Source organism: Pundamilia nyererei, unplaced genomic scaffold (assembly GCF_000239375.1).
Source record: "Pundamilia nyererei isolate P.nyererei 1_Seehausen unplaced genomic scaffold, PunNye1.0 scaffold00138, whole genome shotgun sequence".
Classification (NCBI taxonomy): Eukaryota; Metazoa; Chordata; class Actinopteri; order Cichliformes; family Cichlidae; genus Pundamilia; species Pundamilia nyererei.
The window spans coordinates 45419-71650 of record NW_005187539.1 but is presented as its reverse complement, the minus strand read 5'-3'; the positions used below and the strand labels follow the sequence as shown (position 1 = coordinate 71650).

Genomic DNA, 26232 nt, shown 5'->3' with positions numbered 1-26232 from the left:
ACTGCTGTTCAAGATGTGGAGTACAAGTCTGTCCACAGGAAGAGAAACAAAATGAAGAGAGGCGATAACCCGCTCTTTTTTTTTTATTTTTTTTATTGTCAGAGTGTATATATTATGATTTATTAATGTATTTAAGTGTGGGTGCACCTCCTTTCATGCTCACACACACGCGCTCCCTGCCCAAGCTTCATGTTTTATTGATGATTATAGCGGTGGTTTAGTTTTCCTTTTAGGAGAACTAAACAATCATATTCTGGGCCCGTGTGCGTAACACTCACTCATATCCAGAGATCTGCTCCATTAGTTCTTCCTAAAAAACAAAATAAAACAAAATAAAACTAAACAATAAAACTAAACCTGCAGAAAAAAATCATTGCATTTCATTTCAGTCGGATACGATATCCAGTGTTTTTCCCAGCTTTCCCCAGATGTGTGTAGTTGTGTAGTCTGAGAGAATATCAATTCTTCCATTTCACACGTTTCCTGAAGTATTTTTATCCATTCAGGGAGAGCTGCAGAGTCTTTATGCAACTGTTTCTTAGTTATTGCTTTATCTGTCTTATTTTTAGAGCCCAGTTGGCACATTTTCCAAAAAAGTGTCACCAAAATGAATCTGTGAGCTGATTATTGAGCTTATCTCTGTTACCACATCAACCAGTGAGAAGAAACCACAGGACAAAACCAAAGAGCACTCTCTCTAACACTGGCCATTACTGTTTTGGTTTTTTGTTTTGTTTTGTTTTGTTTTTTAGAGCATTAAAGCCTTTTTGCAGATGAATTATTTCCATGTACACGTGCGTTGCTGGTCTTCTTCTGTTAGCTTTTTGTGTGTCTTTCATTTATTGAGGTCTCATGCTCATGCAGTATCATTAGTGTGTGTCAGTTTTTCAGAAATGCTTCACTTCCTCGACCCCCCAGTGGCAAGAAATCCAATCTTCTGATCAAAATGTTGAAATATGGTGTAAATCCTTCAAAAATAGCCTTGAACTAAAAAACCCTCAACCCTCCATGGCTTCAGCATTCCCCAAATCTCCATCATTAACTTGTCAGAAGCAGGCATTTCACCGCCTCAGCTGCCGCCCCAAATCTCTATCAGCCCGCTGGCAGTATGAACACCAGGATGTCGATTTCAATGCTCCGTGCTGATTAACATATTAACCAATCTTTTGTTTCAATTTTCCAGCGCCGGCCCCAAAGGAGACAACATCTACGAGTGGAGGTCGACCATCCTGGGGCCACCGGGCTCAGTGTATGAGGGAGGGGTCTTCTTCCTGGACATCGCCTTCACACCGGACTACCCTTTCAAACCCCCCAAGGTCAGCAGTCAGAAGACGCAATTGTTTAGTCGTTTGGATTTTTTTAGCAGCGGGCCAAATATTAACTACACACTGCACAGACTCTGGAAGGACTGTGGGGGTGTGGAGGATATATCTGGCTCATTTCTTAATCTGGAAACCAATGATTAGCCTGCAGCAGTGCACAAAGCATGACCACATATTTCCTTTCATAATAAAAGCGCATTCGTGTGATAATTTCACAGCAGTAAGGTAAAGACCAACATCTGAACCTGCAATTCCCAAATGTAGACACCCACGTCCCATTTTCAAATCTGAAAAGTAAGTTTCCTTTTTGTTTTCGCTGGTTGATTCTCCAGTAAGAGCTTAACTTCTGCTCTATTTGACTTCCTTTGGTGTTCAACATCAAACATGTTGTTTGAGGAATAAGTGCTGCAGTTGAGTTGAAAATTTGACCCGTCCTGTTTTCACTGTGTAAAGGACTCCCATTCTTGTAATATGTGGCGTTGTCTGCAGAGTACTTTTAGTGATGTCGAGTTGACGGCATTTACTGAACATGCAGACTGTTGGGGACGATCTCCTTTAGTCTGTAGTGCTCCCGATTATACTTTCACTTGGCCTTCATTCCCCCCCACCCCCACACACACTCTCCATGTTAGTTACGTGCACCCCTCCCCGTGCTCCCTCACCCTCTTCTCTCCCTCTTCCTCGCTCTTTGTGCCATGTAACCACCAACTCTGTGTTTGACAGCAGACTCAAACAAATCCACAGGCTCCGGCCCAGCTTTCTGTAGCCAGAGGGAGCTCGAGTGTTTCCGCCCCCTTCAATACCGCCAACCCCTCCAACACACTGTGATCTACAGCCAGCCCCCCCCCCCCCCCCCCCCCCCCCCCCCCCCCACACACACACGTCTTCGTCCTTTAGCCACCGGAACACTCCTCACTGCAGAAACACTTTCACATCTGAGGCTTTACAGGAAAATAAAAAAAGTCAACCTAACAAGTTCACCAGGTGGATGTGTTTGTGTTTCTGAGCCAGGAAAGAGGAGCGCTGTGTCCGCAGAGGCGGTGGGGGTGGGAGGGGTTGGTTATTTATAACGTCCTGCCTTGTGTGTGATTTTCAGCGCTGGCCCCAAAGGAGGGGATAGGTTTGGGGGGGGTGCCAGCGCTCATTAGAGGTTTCCTCTGGAGGGTCAGGGTCAGGAGGGCCAGATGTTCATGATTGGAGAAGCAGAGGTGTCAAGTGTCAGGACCATACAGATGTCAAGCTCGAATCTGAGCGAGACGGCAGACATAAACAGCTCTGTGTTTGGAGGCTGTTAGCTGAGAGGGCGTGTTATGCAGTCTGTGGTTGCAGGAGCCTGTTTGCTGAGACAGGTAAGCTGATCAACTCTCAATGTGCTCGGTTGTTTTTACACCATGCTGCCCTCTGTTGGCCAGCCAGTTTCAGCAAAAATATAAAAATGTGAAAAATTCCAGAGGATAAAACCAAAAATAATGATGTTCACAATAATAAAAAACAGCTGTTTTAGATTAACTGTGTATTTATGGCTCAGTATTGATCCAGAAACTGTGACAAATGGTGCAGAATGGCCCTCAGTGAAGCGATCAGGCAGACCCATTATACTAGGCCTGATGCTGATACATCGGTGTTAATGTGAGTAACGGAGAAAAGCCTTTAAGCTGCCCTCCTCTGTCTCACCTGTTATTATCACTGAAAGTATCAGGCTACATGGTAATATATTCTTTTTTTTTAAGATCTTTTATTTTATCCCACTTACAGCTAACATGCTGGTTTTACAGGCTTAATCATTTGTTGCCCTTTTTACTCGTCTTCTGCTGGGTGGTGGCTTTCAGTGTTGGTTGAGTGTTAGTGTTTATGGAATTAAAACGGACTTCCACTTATCTGGATGCAGGTGCCGGGGGGTGGGAGGTTAACAGTGTAGGCAGAGATGTCTTGATGCGTGCTCAATCATCCAGGTAAGTAAATCTCCAAAAGTTGATTCTACTCATCTGGACGTAGCGTTTTGTGGGAGAAACGTTTCGTCACTCAGCCAAGTGACTTCTTCAGTCCCAGCTGACTGCAGCTGATCTTATAAACAGTACATTTGCATAATGACTGAAACCAGCCCACTGAAGGAACAATGGGCTGGGAGGTCAGTGCCTTAATCTTAATTGTGTAGGCAGAGATGCCTTCCCAATGCCACTGCTTTTAGTTTCTCTGGAGAAGAGACAGAGGTGTTCCCAGGGAAGCCAAGGTCCTGGTTCTGCCCCAGGGTCTCCTCCCAGTTGGTGTTGCACAAAGCATCTCACCAAGCTGGCATCCAGGAAGCATCCTGATCAGAAGCTGGAACCATTTTAATTGGATCCTTTTGGAGGAGTAACGGCTCTACTCAGAGTCCCTCTTGCATGACCGAGCTCCTCGTCCTGTCTCTAAGGGGAGCTCTTTCATAGCTAGCTCATTTCCACCCCTTGTACCCGGAGTCTTATTCTTTTCTCCCCAGAGCTCACAGTGATATTTGAGGGTGGTTACATAGAGCAGCCAGTAAATCAACAGCTCTGCCTTGACAATCAGCTCTGGATTCACCTGGTATGATGTCCACAAGGCAAAGGGAAAAAGGGATCTCATGTTTTGTTTAATGCAGAGATCACCAAATAAAAACATAAACAACACTGATGGGAAAATCTCAAATATTTCTCTTATTTTCTTTTTTAAAGCCCTTCTTCTCTAAAGTGCATTTGTCTTTGTGTCTGCAGGTAACTTTCCGTACCAGGATCTATCACTGCAACATCAACAGTCAGGGGGTGATCTGCCTGGACATCCTGAAGGACAACTGGAGCCCCGCCCTCACCATCTCCAAGGTGTTGCTGTCCATCTGCTCCCTGCTCACAGACTGTAACCCAGGTATCTGTTTAATGCTGTTTGTTATGGCCAGAGACTTTTTAATGTAGGTAACTGTTCTGTCTTCATTTCCTTCTTTCTGTCCTTTGAATGCAGTGTTTGTTTTTACTTAACTCTGATGTGAAATGTGGTCTTATGTTTCCAGAATGCTAACTATTCCTGTGTATTAAGGAAACCACAGCCAATTCAAGCCCTCATTGTTTCCCCAAGGCCGTCAGATGCTGACAGATATTTGGCACAATTAGAAGCTTAAAGTTGTAAATACCAAAACCACATTTCGCACCAGGAAAGAACAACTGACCCACAGTCTTATAAGAAAAAACACAATGTCATGTTAAAAAGCAAACCAAAAAAAACACTGGGCTGTTATTAGCTTTGTGGCTTCAGAGCAAGATGTTATGTTTGCACAGTGTCTGCAACCATTAAGCAGCTACACTTGAAGAGGTGAGACAGGAAGTAGCAGAAACTCAGGACTTTATGTAGAAAAATGTAAGGTTATCAAATGTTAACGTTATTTACACTAATTTTAAGCTTAATGCTTTGAAATTGAGTCATTGTTGGGTGTATAGTGTATGATGAGACCCTATTAAAGAGTCTTCCTCATAGCTATACTGCAAAAAAGTTATTCGGGTGAGGTTTGGCCAGCTGCTGGTCCAGTGACTTTTTTTTCCAGCAGCAGCTTGAGTTCACAGGCTAAAGTGAACGTGAACAACAGAGATTTTAGTTTGCTGTTAATACACTCAGAAAAATAATTATTGGCCCTCTTCAGCAGTAGTTTCTAATAAAATCAAATTGATTTTTTTTTTTAAAGCTTTTTATTATTCATTAAGGAAAATATGTGTGGTATAAACTCAATCTATATGAGTCTAGTAAATTTTATTTGACCCAATTCCATTAACTTTAACATTTTACTTGTGTAACAAAATTACAAGGAAAGTCTAAATGTAATTAAAGTACCGAAAGTCAGAAGTTTAGACATCAATATTTTTTCAAGTGTATCCTGTTTTCAAATACAGGAAGTGTTTACGGTTACCAAAATAAGAGCCTGTTCTTACTCCTAGTTTATACTTGCCTTTGTTGCCCTGGTGAATGGCAGCACTAGCCAAAGTGCAGGTGCATGCCTTGCTTTGTACGGGCAGCTTGGTCTTTACTGCAGTTTCACTGCTCTCGTACAGAAGCTCAGAGAGTCTCCGCTTCAGCATCTTCAAAAGACTAATCACTCTGGGAAAAACAACTTTAAAATCTGTGTGACTGCTTTCTTGACCGTACCAGTGTTGGGCTGTGTTCTGTTCTTTTTGTTCTTTATGGTGACACCTACAGAGCACCAGGATAAATGGTTTATAGGGCTGTGGTGATGTTACACACAGTAGCAGAGCGTAACAACGATGGCAATGATTCTAAGCACAGCAGGAAGACGTTTGCGGCTAAAAATAGACATGTGCAAAGTGTAAAACAGGAAACCTGTTCATGAACTTGTTCATGAATCAGAGTTATTAAAGTCCAGCCCAGGCAGCCTTAAGTCTTCTCAACAAACAGATTTATAACAGCAGCAGTGAAGCAATCAAAACTTTGCAGGCAAAAAGCCACTGAAGATCTTATCAGTCCACCTTATCAAGAAGCTTAAAAGCTAAAGGAAAAACATCTTTTCAGCTGCTCCCATCCACAGCTGGTTTCTTTTACAAAGCATCTAACTTAAGGTTCTGAGGTCTAAACCATCATCAGTGAGGACCCTGACTGTGAGCTATCAGATAATGTCGCTTTTGTTCTCTGAAGCCAAAGACACACGTCAAAACCCATTTACATTTTTAACCAACAAGTACTTTTTGCTTTTCTCCGAAACATAGGATTAGGATTAAGAACTCGCAGGATTAAAAAGAAAGAAAGTCTGTCGGTGTGTGCAGATAAACAGCTTGTTTAGTTTGCCAAATTTAAAGATTGAGGCAGTTTCCTTGTAAACGTTGCTGCCATCTGACAGCAGCCCTCCAGCATGCAGGGATGTGTCTAAACCGGAGAGCAGAGTGTACTCATCTCAAGAGCTGGAATAAATATTGCTGTTTTTGGTTTTCTTGGCCAGTTAGGGGAAAACGGTTACTTTGGAAACCATTTCTTTAGGACAGTTCGTTTATTTCTTTATTCATTAGGACTCCCAATGGCCGTAACACAAAGCACAGCTAGTCAGCATTAAATACATCCAACAACTTTAACCGTGCACTAAAATTAATGAAAGCAGGCAAAGTTCAGTGATGAAGAAAGATTAATCAGTCACATCAAAATAAAGATCCACAGGTTTTCCTTCAGTGACTGCTTGAATGAGCCTCTGTTTGATATTGTTTGGCAACCAGAGCGCTCAACCATAATGATCTACATTCTTCTGTTATGCTGCATTTCCATTGCTTATTTTATTTGACGTGTTGTTTGTTTTACATCTGGACTTTTGAGTTTGTAATAAAGATTTATTGATCTCTCTCTCTCTGTTTCAGCCGACCCTCTGGTGGGAAGCATCGCCACACAGTACTTGACCAACAGAACAGAGCATGACAGAATAGCCAAACAATGGACGAAGAGATACGCCACATAGACTCCCTGCCGTGACCCGCCCCCTCCTTCACCTCCCTCACCCCTCACTGAACCTCTCTCTACCTCTCTCACCCCTTAGTCTGTCAAAGCACACTCACTAAGTGCAGCGGTAAATCTGCCCTCCTGTCACCCTTCCTCTTCCATCTTCCTCCTCTTTCTCCTCTTCTTCTTCTTCTTCCCTCTTTTATCTACCTTTTCTGTGTAAAAACAAAAAACAAACAAAAGAAAACAAAAAAATGTCCTTTGTTCCTTGTTGACTTGAAAGCTTCTTTTTTATACAAAGAGTAGATTGGGATTTTTATTTTCCAATATCTGAATGTTGGAAGTATTGTATTGGAGAAAAAAAAACACAGAATATTATAATTATCATAAGCATTGTCCTTCAGCTATACATTATGTATTCTCATTTTCTTAGTGGCACCTGGAACAAACATGCAGAGTATGCTTTTACTTTGTTTTCCTCGTTTTTATTTTTTTGGTTGTCACCAGTATGATATCTGCATGGAACAGGAAAGTGGCTCCTTCATGCTTTTTAACTTTCTCTGATTTTGTTTGTACTGTATGTATTTTTTCAAAGGCTTTTGAGGCAGACCGCAAAAGTATAGGTCTGCCTGTGAAAGAGGCAGGACTTGTATATTTACTGGCTACCCGCCACCTCTGCAATTGCAGAGTGGTTTGTTGTGCACTTGTATTACTGAAGCACCCAATAAAACACACTGTGGTTGGCTTGTGAGAAAACGCTCTGCTCTCTGTGTGTAACTGCAATCTCTTCACCCTTAAATATTTACACTTGTTCATTCAGTCGCGCACCTCCTGACTGCTGATGTTGCATGTTTCACATACGCGAACACGCCTGATTATGAAACATTACAGTCATAAACATTACAGCACTTCTTGGCACACACTGGGTGAGGGGTAGATTTTATTACCCACATGAATGTGATGTGAAGTTTTTAAGTTAGCTAGTCTTACACCTCAGAAGCTCAAAATGGGCCTTCAGTTTGTGGACAGAAAGACAAACCTTTTGAAGATATTGCAGAGACTGTATGCAAAAGATGGATGTAGTCCCCGATTGGTTTTCATTTTATGTCATTGAAGCCATTAGAATTTTGGCTCCTGCTGTGCTGACTTTGGGTTTTTTTTTTGGGGGGGGGGTGCTTATAGGCTAATAAAATCTGAGCTCTTGACCCATCAAAACTGAAAAAGACAAAGATCTTAGAATGTCTTTGTCTCATAGCAGGTTGTGTTGCTTATCAAATATTTCCATTAGACTAGTTCAATAACTCTGAATATATTGCTGTTATCCAGATGGATGAGTATAAAAACATAAACAAATAAATTACCCCCTCACTCCCTCGGATGTGTGATCAAGGGGAAAGTTAACTTAACTATAGAGACCCAAGCCCTTTTAGTCCAGACTGTAAAAATATTTATTTCTGCTGTTTTGGAACCAGCCTCAAGTGGCCACTAATGGAACTGCAGTTTTTCTGGCACACTGGCTTCTTCTTTTTCCTTTTTCTTTTTTTAGCTCCAGAGGACGTGACTTAATTAATTAATTTAGTCAACTGAACTAAAAACAACTTTAGAATTTATTTAAAAAAATAAAGTTTGCTTTTATTGAGTTACCTGTGCTTTTAGCCTGTTTACGACGACCAAAACTATTACACAATCATTTAACCATAGGAATTCACATGGACATATTCATATGGAGACCATTCAAAGGTTGAATAACCATAATAAGCTCATCTTTAACTTGATTTATTATGAGGTTTGTCACTTGTTCAGCAAAAGAAAATAAAGTGCATGTAGGTGAGGTGGAGAGACCAACCAGAAATGTTCAAAATGTCGTCATGTTTCCTTCCTTTCATGCCAGGAAAAAAAAGAACATAAAATATAACAAAATATTCCTGGAAAATGGTGCGAGTTGAAAATGTCTTTTTTTTTTTCCGGATATATTTTTTTTAAGAATAGAGGTGGCCATGTAGGGGGGGTCACTAAAAACAGAACAGTGCAGGGAGGGGGAGGGGTGGCGACAGGAAATCGTGAGGGGAAGTTGTATATGCAGAAATAAATGACTTAATGTTTCAGCTCATTGTAGGATGTCTCCTCTCTCTTGTGCTCACATTTATTTAACATATCACCAACATAGGACCGTCTTGCCAGGGAGCCGCTGGGGGGACCAGCAAATGGTGGCGTGTACTGTCATTTCAAAGGAAGATTACTGTTTTAAAACACAGAAACGCATCACGGTGGCTCTTTGGCGTAACCACCTTAGTAGAAAAGTTATAAAGCTGCAATGACCCATTCAGAAAAAAAAGCTCTCCTGATGCGAAATACAGCCAAAAGTTGCCCTTTGTAATTTCTGCACTCTGAAAAGGCCTCCAGTGGGCCCGGTTGGACCTTTCAGTGTGCCATTGGCCTGGGGACCTTATGTTTGATACCCCTGGTTTATACCGTTCTAATAAAAAGGTTCATGTACTTTTTTCTCTCTCCATTAAACGGTCAGTACATCCCTTCTGCTTATTGGTAGAATTGATGATGTTTTCCAAGAAAATAAATATCCAGTCCTTAAAAAGGATTTTTTATGTATGTGAACTGGGGTCCACAGTGAGTCCAGAACTAGTAAAATATTCAAAACAAAAGAATGGACCTGAAGGGGGATTAAAAAAAACACAAACTAAACTTTGTAGTATTTCACACAATATATTTTGGCAGTGTGCCATGTTTGAATCATAAATGAGATATAGAGCAAAAAGCTTTTAAGCCTTTTCAACAGAACAAGAGCTGACTGATCCCTTGTTTCTTACAGATTTTGGTATTTCGCTTGCTCTCCTGATTAATGCTCCAATTGGCTGGTGCTTTGCATAAGTAATAATGTGGCCATTAGACTGTAAGACTGGCCAGAAGGCTGCTCGCCAAACGAGATAAAGTCTCCATCTCAGACTAAATTGGTGCTTAAAACAACTGCATTTTTTACCACACATTAGATTACAGGATTAGGTTGATGTGTTGCTTTTAAAACAGCAATCTAACCTTTGCTGGCTCCCATGCTGTTCTTATTGCCCGCGTACAGTACATGTTTTTTTCCAAGATAATAAAGGAGAATTGTATTGCAATTTCAGTCCATTACAGCATTTTAGGCTAAATTTTTCCACTCGATGTACTTTATAACTTCACTGAAGTGCCTAAACAGATAGTCAAAAACCTTGAAAACAACACTTGAAATTGGTTAAAGAAAATAGTATTCCACTGTCAAAGCACAGCAGTAGTCACCGTTTGACTAAATTACCCCATTAACCTCTTAAACCTGCGCACCCTCCACAGGTAACTGCATCATGATGTACTTCGTGGGTCATTTAACAGCTGCAAGGCACCTTTCCCTTACAAATCTATTAATATGTAATTTATCAGTAATTGAGCCACGGTCAGCCCAAATAACAAGGGCCTGAATTTTTTGTTTGTTTGTTTTGTTTTTTGCACATAATGGCAGGCACAAGCGCAGAGAATTGATGCGCCTTTAACACAGAAATACAAACTATTCGCCATTAACCTTTCAAAACTGTGAAAATGTGCTTTCGTGCCAATTTTGGTTGCAATACTTTCAACTCGTGGTCCTGCAATAACACGTTGTGAGTAATTATTGGATGAGTCCACAGACATGTGGTCAGTTTAAGTGGGTTTTTTGTCAGTTTCTGTGGCCGATGAGGCAGCAGCTTAGTCATAGCTAAAGATCTGTTAAATAAGACCTCCTGAATACAGCAGACAGAACATCACACTTTTCAGATTATCTGCTTTAGGTATTGCAAATGTGACCAGTGTGTAATAATCACCTCACAAACTGTTTGGTAAATCTAGCCCATGCACTTTAGCTGCCTTCTGTGGTCCTCCAGGTCACATAATGTGCTAGATTGTTGATTTGGCTACTGCTATTTTTTATTTTTTTTTGCTCTTATTGCTTTATTGATTTTTTTTCTTCTTCAGCCTCCTTCAGCTGTTGGGTCTAATATTTATATCCTAAGAGACGTCTTTGAGATCTTTCATGGAATAATAAGGGAAAGGCCCATGTATGAAATGGCTTCTTGGTCAACTGCTTTTAAGCCTCTAAGGCGGTAGTATGTATGAGACACTTACTTCAATACTTTCGTTAAACCCCTTCAAATCAGCCTGGAAGCCTGCACTTCACTGCACAGTTACTGGTGTGCAGGAGAAAAGACAAAAGCAGTGTCATTGTCCAAATATGCACGGCCCTGACTGTGTAATGCTGCGTTCGGGATTTTGCTCAAGCTTAAAATGCTTTAATGAATGTGCTGATTAATTAAAGGTGCAGTAATGATAGCTGCAACTGAGCCAACTTTAAGATATTCCTCCTGTTTCTAGAAACACAGAATCAACTGCCTGTTTGTTTTCTAATCATTACTCTTTCTTCTTGTGTACTGAATTGGACTGCAGCGCCCGAAATGAACTTTTTTTAAAATTATTATTAATATTATGTAACCTGCGTGAAGCACTCGCTGCAGGCCTGTACTGTTTCCAGAGTACGACCGGTGCAGTTCAGCCCACTGCAGCCGCGGTAGGCTACTTCCGTTCCGCAGAGGGCGACAAGCACCAGCCAGCTAGCCTCTACTGTGGCGGAGGTCCAGACACAATAGAGTGGGTAAGTTTTATTAGCGAATAAAAAATGGCTTAATGGCATTTATTTATCAGACTCATGTGAACTGTCTGCGTCTCTGCGTGTGTTTTTTCAGTCGAAGTCGATGGTTTAAAAAGAGAGGAGCACACGAACGAGAAGGTCGCGGTTATCACTTAGTCGCACGGAAAACGGGCTCCGACTATGTGCTGGAGCGCAGCTGTTGCTCCCGGCTAGTACCTAACGCATTTAATGTTTCACTCTCAAACTGACACCCTTCATACGACAAGTTTGATATACGAGAATACGATGCAACCATGTGTGGTGCTGCACAACCCGACATTTAAATATATATTACTGCAGAAGGCCAGAGTCTTTGCTAGTTGAAGTTGGGGTAAGAGTGGGGAGATCTGAGGGGACAAGGGGGGCGTTAGCCGGTAGCATTAGCTTTGGTGGAGGGTGTCACCACAGGGATAAACTTAAAATCATCTGAATTTTTTAGCATTGACCCCTCGTCAGGCACACTGAGCTTCTTGGCTGTGAAATTATTCGTTTTAGTGTACATAGCGCTAGCTAGCTAGCTTGTTCGTCTGCTAACGTTAGCTAACGTTTTCCGTGACGCTAACGTTAAATCAGCATTCGCAAACGGCTTTGTTTGCGCTACCTCCTCTCCCACACGCGTACCCCCACAACCTGAACAGACAGTCGCTAAATATTGCTCACATTTACGTGTTGTCTTTGTTGACTTATTACGTAACCTAAATTACTTCAACTGCATCCAGTTAATCGAGTCGAAGCGACGTTTTCGCGAAATCGAGTTCGCTTAAATCGAAAGATTTCAGCCGCAGCGAAACGTTCGCATCGCCGCGTCTCGAAAACCGATCAGCTGGTGCTCTTCTGAGGCCACCGTCGATCAGAGACGGAAGACCAGCTTAATTACGCCCTCTGAGGGCAGCTGGAGCTGAACGGTTCGTTTTCGCTTCGGATTTGGTGAAAAAAAAAAAAACTCCACGGGGCTGCTGTTAAATAGTCAAAACACTTTCACCTCGTTTTGCTGATCACCTTTCCTACAACCCCCCGGATGTTGCTGAAGTCGACCTTCTGTGGCGAAACTGCAATGTCCAGAAGATGGACTTTAAAATGCATAAATAGCCCCTGAAGTGAAACCAATTCCCATCAGTGATCCAGGACAACTCTGACCTTTATAAAGACAAAGGGTCTGCGTTAACTTGCTTGACAGAGCTCTGTGACTCTGTTAATTCTGATCATTTAAAAAACTATTTTAAGTTTGAGTATATTGAAACAGACTTTAAAAAATGCCAGGAAACCCCTGTTTAAGACACTTTTATACTTCAGTAAATAAAACACATATATATTTTATCACCATCTAGGTGATCTTTTTTTCTAATTTTATTTTCTATAAGTTGTATTGGTCAATTAAATATGAACAAATTCTTTGGACCGCAATGAGATTTTGTGGTACAATATCAAACATCAAATATGCTTTGGATCATTTTGAGGTTGAAGAAAAGCTCAAACAGAAAATGTTGGAGGCTGTAGCTCAGGGGGTAGAAGAGGTCAGAAGATATTAACACAAGTTCACATTCTGTTAGATAGAAAGCACTTAAGCATAGAAAAAAGTGCTGGTGTGAATAGGTGAACGAGGCATGTTGTATAAAGTGCTTTGAATGCTTCAGTAGAGTAGAAAAGTGCTCTATAAGAACCAGTCTATTTACCAGAACTAGTAATACTTTTATGTATAGTCTCGGTTCAGACTTGGTTATGAGCTTCTTTCTTTCATAAAGGATGTTCTGGTGTCTCCTCTGCTTCAGTATTTGGAGAATTCAGCCAGTTCTTGTTAAGTCTGCCATACATTCACATAAAAACCTTCAGCTGCAAATGAAGGTGGTTTAAAGCTCTATTTTTCTTCCTCAACCCTCCGCTGTGCTTCTAAACATTCACAACATGGAAGTGGCTTATTAAATGGCTGCTTGGAGGTCAAATTAACAAAAGCCCCATTTAGAAATGACTCTGAATCTTTTCGGCTTTCCACCTTTTAGGTTCCGGCTCTTCTCCAAACCAAACCGGTATGTCGGATGAAGACTCCCGTGCCAGCACCAGCTCTTCGTCATCGCCGCCTTCCTCCAGCCAGACCAGACAGAAGGACACTTTCTGCAAGAAGAAACGGGAGAGCAAAGCCAGCATGAGCAAGAACTCCAAGCTGCTTTCCACCAGCGCTAAACGGTAAAAAAACCTAAACCATAAATCAGAAGTATCTCAAGGACATCCCCGTAATTCTCTTTAATCTCAAGAATTTGATTGTTAGGGGGTTTCTGTGTTAACAAAAATTCTGTGGGTTTATTTTTAGGGGTAAATTTTAACATAATTTATAAGAAGAAGTCCATTAGAGACATGTGTTTCAGCACACCACAAGATTGTCTTTTAGCACTTCCCTTTTCTCTTCTGTGTGTGTGTGTGTGTGTGTGTCTCTGTGTGTCTGTCTATATCTATATATTTGCACTTTCAGTCTCACTTTCACCAACACTTGGTCTTTTACACAAGGAATTGTAGCAGAAATTACATTAATTAATCCCTAAGTGAATATGTAAATTTCACATTTAAATAAGAGGGTCTGAGTCGTAAATTCTGTGATTTCTGGAGTAATTATTACTGTAACTGACTATTTCTTTGATGTGCAGGATTCAAAAAGAGCTGGCTGACATTACACTGGACCCTCCACCAAACTGCAGGTGGGTTTCACTCTGTACCACATGTCAATTATCTACCTAGCTGCACTGGTAATAAAACCCATCACTGTATTTTTCCTCAGATACCAGCCACTGTAATATACAATACAGAGCAATACTGTGGTCAAATCCAGATCATAATTACAATGGTTAACGTTTTTTCAGAATTTGTCCGCTGTGGAGATAAAATATATATATATATTTTTTAATCTAAAACTAATAATTGGCTGCTGTTTCCAAGATATTCCTTATATTTAACACCTGTGTACATTCTTAGAAAGCATTGCAGGGTTATTTCTCCAGAATTCACAAAGTTGCTGCACTGAGTTTATTTAGAGCTCAGCTTGTAAGGTCAGGTCAAGATGCTGGGGCTAGTTGGGAAACATCATTTTCATCATTTACTTAGAATATTATGAAATGTAGATATGTGGGTTTTTGCTGCATGTCATGTATGTCTCCATAACCAAACGTATTTATTCACCGACTTAGAGCACCAATAGGGGAAATGCAAAGTTAGACAAATTAGTGCATATTTAATGAACTAGGGCCTCTAATGCAAAAAAGTCTTTATGTAAGTAATCAACTGGTGAAGTTTGATATTTATTACTTTTTTAAGCAGTGAATACTAGTGTCCAGTTAAAATGAATTCCATCATGTGCACATATTAAGGCTGTTTTCACAAATTGTCTCATGTTCTGATCCTGAAATCTTCTATTCAGCAGCTCTTAGGTCCACCAGGCTTAGCAGTAGTATTCCTGCCTATACACTCAGAGCTTTGGCTGAAAAGCGTGTTCTTTTAACACCTTCAACTTGATTTATTGAGCATTTTATTCCTGAAAAAAGTGAAATGGGTTTTTTCTGACTGATGACCGACGTCAGATTTATGCAGAGATGGGATATCCAGAGTTATTTTTATTTATTTTTATTTTTTTAAACACTTTACGATGCGATATCTGAACATTACCCAGTGTTCATACATCTCTATTTAATGCATACTTGCATGCATTTCCGTATTTGCATATTTAAACACAAACATTTCAGAGAGCTTGTAATGATTAGTGTAATTATGTCAAATGTTTGTAATTACTAAATACTAGTTTCTAACTAAAAACTTCTAAACATATACGATACATAAGGACTCTTTTTTTTTTTTTTTCTTATTATACTTTTAACTAGAAATCTTCACTTTAGACACTTTACAAACTGCACACACACAAATCCAGTTTTAATCTTTTTATTCTGAGATATTTTACATTAACAGTCAGTATACTAAATATACCACTTCAGATTCTCGGGGAAAAGTAGTGATTATTTAATAACTTAGTCCTTAAATGTTAAAAGTAGCAATGCACCACTGTGATCGGAAAGACTGTGCTTAAAACTGACATGTTTGAGTTTAGCTTTTGCCTGCAGTGTCCTCAGGCAAATCACTGAGCCCCGCCACACTCCAGGTGGCTGTTCGGCAGCTGCGTCTGACCTTTGACCTCTCTCTGAAAGGAGGGAGAGAGGGAGAGGAATCTGTCTCACTGTGGCTCAGCAGATCAGACAAACAACCTCAGGCTACAGACCATCACACAAATGAACGCTGTCTGGATGTTTGCAGATAAATGAAAGAAACAGGAATTGGTGTCAGTTCACAGCCACAGTCCTAAAAGAAACGGCAGTTTCTGCTTTGACTTCAGTTGTTACTGCTGCCACTTTTCAGAAAACAGCAGCTTCTCGGGCTCCTTCAGGCATCAGACAGAAACTGGCCACTTTCATGTTGTTGCCTCTACCTGATTCTCGCTTTTGTAGATGTCCAGCTGTTTTCAGACATTTTATAGACAGGAGAATGAGGTCAGGATATTTCCCACAGATGCTCCTTTCTCACATGTGGCAAACAGCCGAAAATGGTCCCCTTCAGGCATGTTCACATTACTCGACGTGCCATGTGTTTAGAAAAGTTTCAGCCTGTTTACTAAATCAGACTGTTGGCTACAGGGATGCACACAGCACAACGTTTATCTAATAGTCACCCTACGGTGTGTTGTTTTTGTTTTTTGTTTTCTCTTTTAATTGTTGTTCAGTAGTTTAACAAGTTTAGAAGCCACTGCAGATGTTGTCTATGTTGTGAAGGCAGGAAGCATTATAAGAGCTGTTTGTTTGTTTCAATCCTGGCACAGAATCATCAAATGAAGATAATCTAGCTGTTGTCTTAACTCGTGACTTTTACATAGTGAAGAAAAGTTTTTTTTTGTTTTGTTTTGTTTTTTTGTAACAGGTGACTTAAGGCAAGGTGCAGCCTGCTGAATTGTTGGTTGATTGATTTTTGGCCTGTACAATCTGAGTCAATAACAATAATTCAGTATTATCTGCCTGCTACAGGTGACAGGTTTACATCTTATTCTACAAATCATGTTTTCAGGCCAAATCCACCTCATTAAAAAAAATCAGAATATTTAAAATCATTTAAAAAGTTAATGTAGTTTAGAGATCATGATAGAGTAGCTGGCCCTGTCACTTCCTGTCCTATAAGGTCATTCTAGTTTAAACAGTACTGCGACTGTTTCAAAGGTCCTTTTTGAAGACACTTTATAGTGCAAACATGATAGCCATCCTGCTGTTTTCAAACTATGCACCACCTTGTTTTAACCCATAAAAGAGGTAGGTGGAGTCCAGTTATCTTAGACCAATATAGCTCAAGTAAGTCATATCCTATATGACGGCAACATTAATGTCTCATAAGGGTGCTACTTTAAACTGATTAGCAGTGTGGAAAGAGTCTTATAATTAGAATTCATCCACTTGAAAGTCAGAGCCTTTCATCTATCACATTTGCTGCTATATCTTTTAACATCCAGATAATTAGTCCAGACGGTTCTCCCTGGATCGATATTCCATGTTGTCGTTGGCAGTGAAGCTCTGTGCTAACCTTGATTAAAAGCGAACAGAAGAGCGCAATATCTAACCCTACCCAGCGTCCCTGCTGCACCACAGGAGCTTTCAATCAATACTGATATTATGGCTCATAGCAATGAACCCTGAGGGGTTCACAGCCGCATGTTCTACATGTCAGAGGGATAAAGGCTGGGCTGCTTTGAGGAAAAATCAATACAGATTACAGATCATGAGGCATAGATGCATCACTGGGGATTTGCTTTCAACTCTGGCATCTTCTGAATGATGCTCAAGGGAAAAAGCTTCGACTCTCTATGTTTGAAGGAAAATATGCTACAAGTACAGTGCTTCTCTTTTTTTTGTCCAGTGTTTGTTAATGGAATTTACAGATGTTTCCCACACGTGTCACATGTAGGGAAGTCGTGAAGTTGCAGTTTTCAAGACAGAACAGCCAAACGGATACATTTGCTGAATGTGTGTTCGATACTTTGGTGTCACGGTTCGATACTTTTTCGTCAGCGTTAATCTCGTTGAAATTACGTTAACGCCACAACACGGCAAATCTCCGTTAACGAGCTACCGCGGATCGCCCCGTGCGTGCGGCTGGATGGCGTCAACATGTTAACAAGCTAACTGCGCTAACGCACTAGTTCCCACCAATGTAATTGAGCATTGCGTGGCACATCCGACATAGTGTTATACATTTGTCCATGACGCGCTTACCTTCAGGGTCATACTTCACATGAAAACCAAAATAGTTCCAAACGCCTGAATGAGGGTGGGGGAGGTTCAATTTGCCATGTTGCAACGAGCTTAGCTTCTGTCTCGCTAGCTTGCGCTGCGCTCAGTGGATCTGCGCTCGACAGTGCAGCCTAGGCAGATAAGTCGAACGCAGATCCACTGAGCTCTCAACACAGACAGCATCGTCAGAAGAAAAGTTGATAAAATAAATTACAAATTTTGTATTGTTCGATACATATGCGTACCAAACCAAAAGCACTGTATCGAATGGTTCAATATCGATACGAGTATCGTTGCACCCCAAAATACAAAAAGTTTTGTTTTCCTCTTTCCCATTTTCTCCTTCTCTGTAACAGAGTGTTTCAGCTACACATTTTTCAAATTGGACAATGTAAATTAGCGTCAACAATGACGAATTAAATATTTATTTTCCAGCTTCATGTGCATGTAGTTTTTTTTTCTCTCCTTCTGTCTGGGCAGCAGATGGAAAGTTGTAAGTAAGATGACCATTAGTAAGACAAAAATTTGCTTTTAAAATGGTTAGGAGTGACTCTTGAAGCTCTTTTCTGAACTGAGAGGTTTCTGTCATATTTCAGGTCTGCTTATAGAACAGAATGATTGGCTGTGCATCAGACATTAGCGAGGGAGGTCGCTGCCTGTGCAGCAACCTTTAGAAAAATCCGGATACTATTCTAATGGCTATTAAAACCAGATCTTTACTGAGATGTTAGAACTAATCGCTAAGGTTACAGGAGGTGTTGTCAAATGTCGTTTTTACGGGGGGGGGGGGGGGGGTACTTTGGGTGGGATTTCCCTTTAACAGCCCACTGAATTCATCTGTCGAATTACAAACGCGGCATTTATCATCAGCTTTAGCTGCTTTCTGACGCCTTCTTCGGCGTGCTGCCAGTAAACGTGAATTTTATTGTGATTCATTGTGTTTTATACACACAGTATGTGAATGAATGTGACTTTCATACTGTAGTACACACTGCTTTGATCACTGCCGCTGATGCACATCCACTGTGCAGCTTGTAATCTACAGTCTGTGTGTGGGTGTCTTTTTTTTTTCTTCTTTGTTTCTTTCCTCCCTTTCTGACTTCATTTGCGTCGGTGTGTCTGCTCTGTGGATGTTGTCTGTTTGCAGATGAGATTTGTATCGGCAAAGCTTTTTCCCCCTCCTTCGTTATTATTGATGTAGTATGATAAACACCAGAGATGACCGACAAAGATTAGAACTTTCATTCTTTAAAATGTGACTCATGGCACAGCAGCAAATAAATATTGTATTTTAGGCTTATGTGGGTGGTGCAATAAACTAAGTGTACCTTGATGTTTTCAGAATATTTTTGTGGCTTCACCAGAACATAAATCCAGTTTAAATGAATTTAATCCTTCTGATTGCAGTGCTGGTCCAAAAGGAGACAATATCTATGAGTGGAGGTCGACCATCCTGGGACCGCCGGGCTCTGTGTACGAGGGAGGCGTCTTCTTCCTAGATATCGCCTTCACACCCGACTACCCCTTTAAACCCCCCAAGGTACTGATACACAATACTAGAACCTCATGTCTGTTAACTGTACCTCAGAAGCAGGCAGCAGGTGTTTGGACTGAAACTGTTTCAGCTGCAGGGTTTTAGATAACAACATCAAATCGAGTTCAAGGACTATATTTGATTTAAAAGACAAGGTGTACTATGTTTAACCCAAAAGTTGGAAGGTTGGGTTATTAAATGAAGCAAAACAAACAGATGTCACCTGATATAAAAGTAGCTCTGCATAACGGTGTAAAGTTTGACAGTGCAGGGTTGGGGAAAAAAAACAAAAAACCCGTCTGTTTTCTCAAGTCAGCACATCTGTTAACTTGAGAAAACAGATGTGTTACTTTATGAAGAATCAGTTTTATCAGATACCAAGATGGAGCTTTATTAGCTACACATTTGCTCGCTTCTTATCAAGAATATATTTATTTCAAACAGCAGGAAAAGTAGAAATATACAGTGTGCTTCTTTTAATAAACACACATATCCCAAAGGGATTTTTTGTCATAAATAATTTCCAGAAAAATGGGAAACAAATAATTAAGAAAAAACTGTTCACACTGACTTCCAGTTAAATCTCCATCCCCACACTGTTCCAAAAACACGTTGGTGTTTATTTATGTTTTCAGTTCAGTTTCAGATTGCTTCCAGTGTGGGCTTGGTTCTTTCACTTTATTTTTTCCTGTGGTTTTACTTTAGTTTTTAGTTTTTACAAGACAAAACTGAGCATGTTCAGAAATATATTGGACATAGTATAATTTAAATTTTTATTTTGCCTAATTAAAATGTTTTTCACATCGAGTTTTAGTTACCTTTGCTAACCTCTCACTGAGACACTGTACAGTTTCATAATACCAGGATACAGGACTTTACACGAAATATGTTGTCTCATTTAAAAAAAAAATTCTTGACACAGATAAGCACTGTGGTTTTCAGTCATTACTCAAACAAGAGTACCGTATTAATCATCTGTTGGTCTGTTTTTTTTTAAGCTGTAGATTTTGTGCTTCATTGCATGTTGCTGAGAGGTTTTAACATTGTGAAGCTCTGTAGTACACACAATTTTCTGACAACCAGTCCTGTGAATGTGAAAATCACCAGATCATTTTATTTTTAAAACAAAATGATGCTCCAAGCTTCAGTAAAACTTAGCTTTATTCTTTATTAGCGACGGTGACTATAAACACGGATCTCTTAAGAGAAAACACGCCCTCTCTAGGCACACTGTATTAAATATGCTATAGAATACATATTCAAATAGCACAAAAAAGCCTCCAGCTCCACTCCCACACACAAAAAAACACATTGTACAACCTTTTGTTTGCCAGATTGCTTTTACTGAGACCCTGCTCCTCTTGCTTTTGTAACAACACAGCAGCTCATGATGGTCACATTTAACCTCTAAAATTACAGCCTAATTATCCCAAACACAGTTTAAAAAAAAAAAAAAAAGTGGATTCAGTCCAGATTTCTGGGAAATCGGTGCTTCTACTTTCCAATTCAAGCATTTATGCATTATTCTTTTTATTTTGTGCTAATGCTAATGTTTGCAATTTCATGTTAATAATAATGAATTGGATTTATATAGCGCTTTTCAAGGCACCCAAAGCGCTTTACAATGCCACTATTCAGTCACACACTGGTGGAGGCAGCTACGGTTGTAGCCACAGCTGCCCTGGGGCAGACTGACAGAAGTGAGGCTGCCATATCGCGCCATCGGCCCCTCTGGCCAACACCAGTAGGCGGTAGGGTAAAGTGTCTTGCCCAAGGACACAACGACCAGGACAGAGAGCCCGGGGATCGAACTGGCGACCTTCCGGTTACAGATACGCTTCCCAACCCCCTGAGCCATGGTCGCCCCTTTTGTTTCCTAAATGGAAGCGTTTTCTTTTTCCATCATATAACTGCTTCAGCTGCTTACTCTGGATCAGCATCACACATTTACAGAGTTTACAAATGACTGGACGAGTGTTTCATTTGTTTTTCCCCAGAGGATTATTTGAATGATTTAAGCAGCATTTTTTTTTAAACATACAGAGTCACAGCGGTGACAGTGAAAACTCTCATCCCAGTGGATGTGTATAGTTTCATCAAGACCGTTTCCCAGTGGAATGAAACAAAACAAATACATGGTAAAAAGCCCAAACAGCAGTGGGAAACAACCTGTTCTGATGGGATTACAAATTAAGTAATAAACCACCACAAAATATTAAATGATGCTAAAAATGGACTAATTTAAACCTGAAGCATAGCCCTTTATACTTAATTGGCCCATTTATTACATTTAGTTTTAATAAAATAAACATCTGGTCTCTATTTTTGAGTAAAATTTATTTTGTTATGTAAATATCAACAGGAAATCTGCTCTGTTAAACAAAAGCAAAACTGAAGATTAAATGTAAGCACATTTCTGATAATCACAGCGTTTTACTATTCATGTCTGTGTAGGTGGTTTTTGTTTGGGGTTTGTAGTTAGGGACACTTGACGCAATCAGATTTTAATTTCGTGCTTTTGCTGCTTCAGTTCATGATGGAAATATAAATTCATGTAAAAAGAAAACACATATACTGGCTGTTTTCATAAGTAAGTTATTTGAGGAGAAAATTTTATGACCATGCGAGTCATTTAGTAAAAATTGGTCATCGTCTTTTATCTGAACCCTCAGACTCCCAGATTGTTGTTTTGTCATGCAATATTTTATTTTCATACTATGAAAAAACTGAAGTTACAGGCCCTCAAAGTACACAAATAATTACTTTATTTATGGTTAGATGATGAGCCTGGTGTCAAATGTAGATCAAAATGAGACATCTCAGAAGTTCTGTTCTGAGCAGTCACCTGTTCATCGTGGTGACATGACCTGTGAAAGCTTTCCAGTGAATTATAATAGAAAAGAAGTGCTGGTTTCTTCTACTCCACGCTACACACATTGAGTTATTGCAGTTTTGCTACTGAACAAAAGTAATCATGAAAAAAAGCAACATTAAGGGTTTAGATTGTGGCACTTCAGGTGGGTGTAAAATTGATTTGGGGGAACCCCACCATCACCCTGGTGGGGTTCTCTGTGTGTTTCCTGTAATTTATTTTTTAGTCTTAGATTATATTTAATGTCTGTGAGAAGTGATACAGCATGATAAATACCAGAGATGACCAACTGAGACAAAAACCGATTATCATTCTTGGAAATCTTGAGTCACGCTGCAGTAGCGCATAAACTGAGTGTTTTCGTCTCTTTGGGGGGGAATGAGTATTAGACATTGTACGCTGAGATGAAAAGGACTCAAATTTCCTCCAAATGTTTTCCACACTTCACTTGTTCCACAATAATTTTGCATTCAGTTTTGACACGGAACATTTACTGTAAATGACTCACTGTTTATGGCTGATTGTTGTACTGATAAGGAAAAGTGAGGTTTCCTTCCAAGACAGTTAAGATGACGTACTTCTTTTCAGCCACTAGGGGGCTTTTGTCTACTGAAGAGGTTTCATTGCAGTCCAACGCTGACTGAAATTCTCTACACAGAACAAATATTTTGTCATATTTTGAGCTGTGTGAGTGCTTCATTTTGTTTTTAATAACACATGTGAAAGTGATCAATACAGGAGTGTTTGAAGAGAAATGCAGAACACAGTACAGACTTTTTTTTTTTTCTTTTTAAGTGTTTTTCATGCAGGATCTTTGTGTCTGCAGGTAACTTTCCGTACCAGGATCTATCACTGCAACATCAACAGTCAGGGGGTGATCTGTCTGGACATCCTGAAGGACAACTGGAGCCCCGCGCTCACCATCTCCAAGGTGCTGCTGTCCATCTGCTCCCTGCTCACTGACTGTAACCCAGGTAAGACATGCACGCTGATGAAAGCTGCATCATTTGAGTACTCAGAAAGCAAAGATGTATTTTTGTAACAGCTGTAACATCTGACAATTACTCATTAAGAAACATGGATTTATTTCAATGTAATCTGATGCCCATGAAAAACAAACGCAGTGAAGGGAAAACTGGGTCATCCAGGCTTGGGCCAGCTGGTGTTTTTTATTGAAAAACTTTATTCATTGTTTATGGTGTAGATTTAATGTAAAAGTATAACTCCTATATGTAGCGTCTTCGTGTAAGGTACAGCAGTGGTCCCCAACCCCTGGGCCACAGACCGGTACCGGGCTGTGAGAGTTGAGGCTCGGTCGTGAAATTTATGATTTTCAGGGTTTTTATCGTTAACTCTGTTTCCCTGGGTCTTTTCCTGTGTTGTAGTTGTTTGTCTTATTTTGAAAGAATTAATTATGCATTACCATAGCGACCAGAGAGTATTAAGGGGCAGAGAGGAGGATGTTACTCTCGATGTGGTTAGTGCATTTCAGGAGGACGCTGCTAATAAAGTTACACATTTACACAATACTTTTTTTTTTTTTTGTTGTTGTAATTTTGGTCCTGTCGTTTTATTTTGTTGTATTTATCCGCGACACCTTAAAGGCCGGTCAGTGAAAATATTGTCTGACATTAAACCGGTCCATGGGACAAAAAAGGTTGGGGACCGCTGGTGTAGAGTAATGGAAGAAGCTGCGTTACAGACAGACTGGTCCTCAAAACACTGTCCCGCTGAGCTGTAATGAAAATGAGAAGTGCGATACAAACAGGAGGAGGGAAGATAAAATGTTGCCCCTTTTTGAAAACATGTTGGCTGAGAGCTGAACTTTTTCCATTTCCAGTTTGTAAAACTTCAGGTTTTACCACCACTCGGCTAATCATTAGCAAGTATTTGCAGACAAACTTGAAAAACTAAAGGTAACCATGGCAATTCGCCACCAACTGTCACATTCAATATGGCGGACAACTCTTGAGCAATGCCTGCATCACGTCATGTGACAAACCTCATTGCTGCCAAAAGCAGAGAGGTGAGAGACCCTCAGATGTCAAGTCGTTAATGATCTTTTTACAGGTTTACAATTGTGAAACGCGCACTCTTTCCAGTGCATCATCAAATCAACTGCATCATTTCTCTTTACAGCAGTGGGTTTTTGTACCTCCAAAAAGGGCAGACTCACTGGACAGAAGTAAAAGCCGTGAAAGTTTTTCAGATTGAGCCTGTTAATCGTGGCACTGTCAGGATCGCCGCTGTCAGCTCTCTGTCACTTGTCCCGTCACCAATGTGCAGGTCTCCTGAGGCAGTAAAAAAAAAAGTTCATCGTCATTGGAAGCCAAAGGAGTGATCCTTCCCTAATGCATGTCACACTGGTTTTATTGGTATCTTACTTAGTGTGAGACTGAAGAGTCTTTGGTGAATAGCAGCACTGTTGCCAGTTGGCTGCTTCAGGTCAGGGATTCTAAAAATGAGGCGCTGCAAAGTTTTCCTCTTTTCCTCACCCTGCTCAGTCACTGACATGCGCTGTTACTGTCACACTGTGGGAAACTGATACAAATTTAATAGCCTGCTGCTCCACATTTACTGCAGGTGTGTGCGTCGCACCGCTGCTTTGACAACCATTCGAATTGATGACCCCGTATTTTTACCACATACCTTCCACAGCTGTGAACTCTGATCTCATGACCCCAAAGCTGCACATTGTAAACGCGGTCAGATTTTATGTGCTCAGCATGCTGCTGCAGGCAGCTAGCATAAAAGTTTTACTCTGATTCATTCACCAGTGAGGAGAACCTGTCTGAAAGACAAGACAGCAGCCGTGTTGTAAAAGAGAGGGTGTAATTTAGCTTTTATGAAGCATTAAGAAAGAAGGCAGAGTTCAAAGTGAGGTGCAGTTTTAGAAATGTGATGTGAATTCCAGCTGACGGTCCACCTAAACATTTACATGATTTCATAAAATGGAAACATGTGACTCAAGTTTGTGTAAACCATCAATTTTATCATTTTATTTTTTCCAAAAAAGTAAATTGCAGTTGTATGAGAATGACTAATCTTTCAAAATAAGAGCATGAGGACTGTACAGTAGTCAGTGTCACTGAGAAACTGCTCAGATCCAAATGTTCAATAATTAAAAAAAACAAAAAACTTCTTAAACAATTGAAACCTTTTAATTTGCTTCAGTTTTTTGTTTTTGTAGCATTCATGCACAGAGATCATGAAAAAGTGGTGTCGAAATGAATGTTTTCCAAGTCTTAAATTGTTGCCGACCAGCCTACGAGCTTTTTTTATTTGAAGTTTTTAATCTGTATTAAAGAGACTATCGAACCTTTTCGCCCTGCCATGAAGACGCTTCCGGGAGCTCTGAATTTTAATTCCAAACATGGTGGAATGTTAATTTATAACTTAAACTGTCATTTGGAGGTTTTAGATGGCAAATCGGAAGAACAGATTTGAATGTACTGCACATGCATTCCAGACGAAATGTTTCTAAAGTAATTTATTCCAATTTATTCTGATTATTCCCGTTTCTTCTGTTCACCCAGCCGATCCCCTGGTGGGAAGCATCGCCACCCAATACACGACTAACAGAGCAGAACATGACCGAACAGCCAAACAGTGGACAAAGCGATACGCCACATAAACCCACAGAGGACGGCAGCAGCAGGAAAAGGAGGAGGAGGGTCGAAGGGTCGCTGGGTTGCTTGTTTTGGGGGGAGGGGGTGTTATTTCTATCTCAGATTTTTAGTACTTTATTGTCTGGTATATTTTTTGCTTCCTGATTAAGTTATCTCCAGAAACGTGGTAATAAAGGAACACAATGGAAAGGAAGTGATGAGTCTGCCTCTTTTCTTTTTAAAAAAACAAAAACATTGTTAATTGAAAACTGAATTCCACATACAACTCTGTGCATGTTGAAACTTCCGCTGCAAGCATTGTAAAAATATTTGTGAAGGCACAAGAATGCACCGTGAAGCATGCCACACACCCATCGGCATTTATAGCCTAAGAAAAGCTGCCAAAATAAATGAGATATACAGTAAACAAAAGCACTAGTACAAAGCATAAAC

The 26232-nt window shown here is 40.3% G+C and overlaps 2 protein-coding genes across 3 annotated transcripts in view; both read left to right on the top strand.

Annotated features, from left to right (window-relative positions):
- The window catches only part of ube2e2 (ubiquitin-conjugating enzyme E2E 2), a 33794-nt gene extending 26834 nt beyond the window's left edge, over positions 1-6960 (top strand). The window contains exons 4-6 of the mRNA XM_005744015.2: positions 1184-1316; positions 4052-4199; positions 6677-6960. Coding sequence (XP_005744072.1) covers positions 1184-1316; positions 4052-4199; positions 6677-6774 — 379 coding nt within the window. The 3' untranslated portion in view covers positions 6775-6960. The remainder of the gene's footprint in view (positions 1-1183; positions 1317-4051; positions 4200-6676) is intronic.
- A 4314-nt stretch (positions 6961-11274) lies between these two features.
- Positions 11275-25993, top strand: LOC102210455 (ubiquitin-conjugating enzyme E2 E1-like). 2 transcript variants are annotated; one of them, XM_013913593.1, is made up of 6 exons: positions 11275-11423; positions 13461-13644; positions 14100-14150; positions 19173-19305; positions 22998-23145; positions 25708-25993. In XM_013913593.1, exons 2-6 carry the CDS (start codon positions 13490-13492, stop codon positions 25803-25805), a joined length of 585 nt encoding a protein of 194 aa, XP_013769047.1. In that variant the 5' UTR covers positions 11275-11423; positions 13461-13489; the 3' UTR covers positions 25806-25993. The 2 variants fall into 2 exon arrangements, with proteins under 2 accessions (XP_013769047.1, XP_005744071.1); XM_005744014.1 differs by having other exon boundaries at positions 11280-11427.
- The last annotated feature ends 239 nt before the right edge of the window (positions 25994-26232 follow it).

Bases quoted from the DNA above. Each gene is read 5' to 3' on its own strand.
- LOC102210455 (XM_013913593.1), top strand. From the start codon at position 13,490: ATGTCGGATGAAGACTCCCGTGCCAGCACCAGCTCTTCGTCATCGCCG. The intron at 14,151-19,172 runs GTGGGTTTCACT...TTCTGATTGCAG, and splicing joins GACCCTCCACCAAACTGCAG to TGCTGGTCCAAAAGGAGACA. The intron at 19,306-22,997 runs GTACTGATACAC...TTGTGTCTGCAG, and splicing joins ACCCCTTTAAACCCCCCAAG to GTAACTTTCCGTACCAGGAT.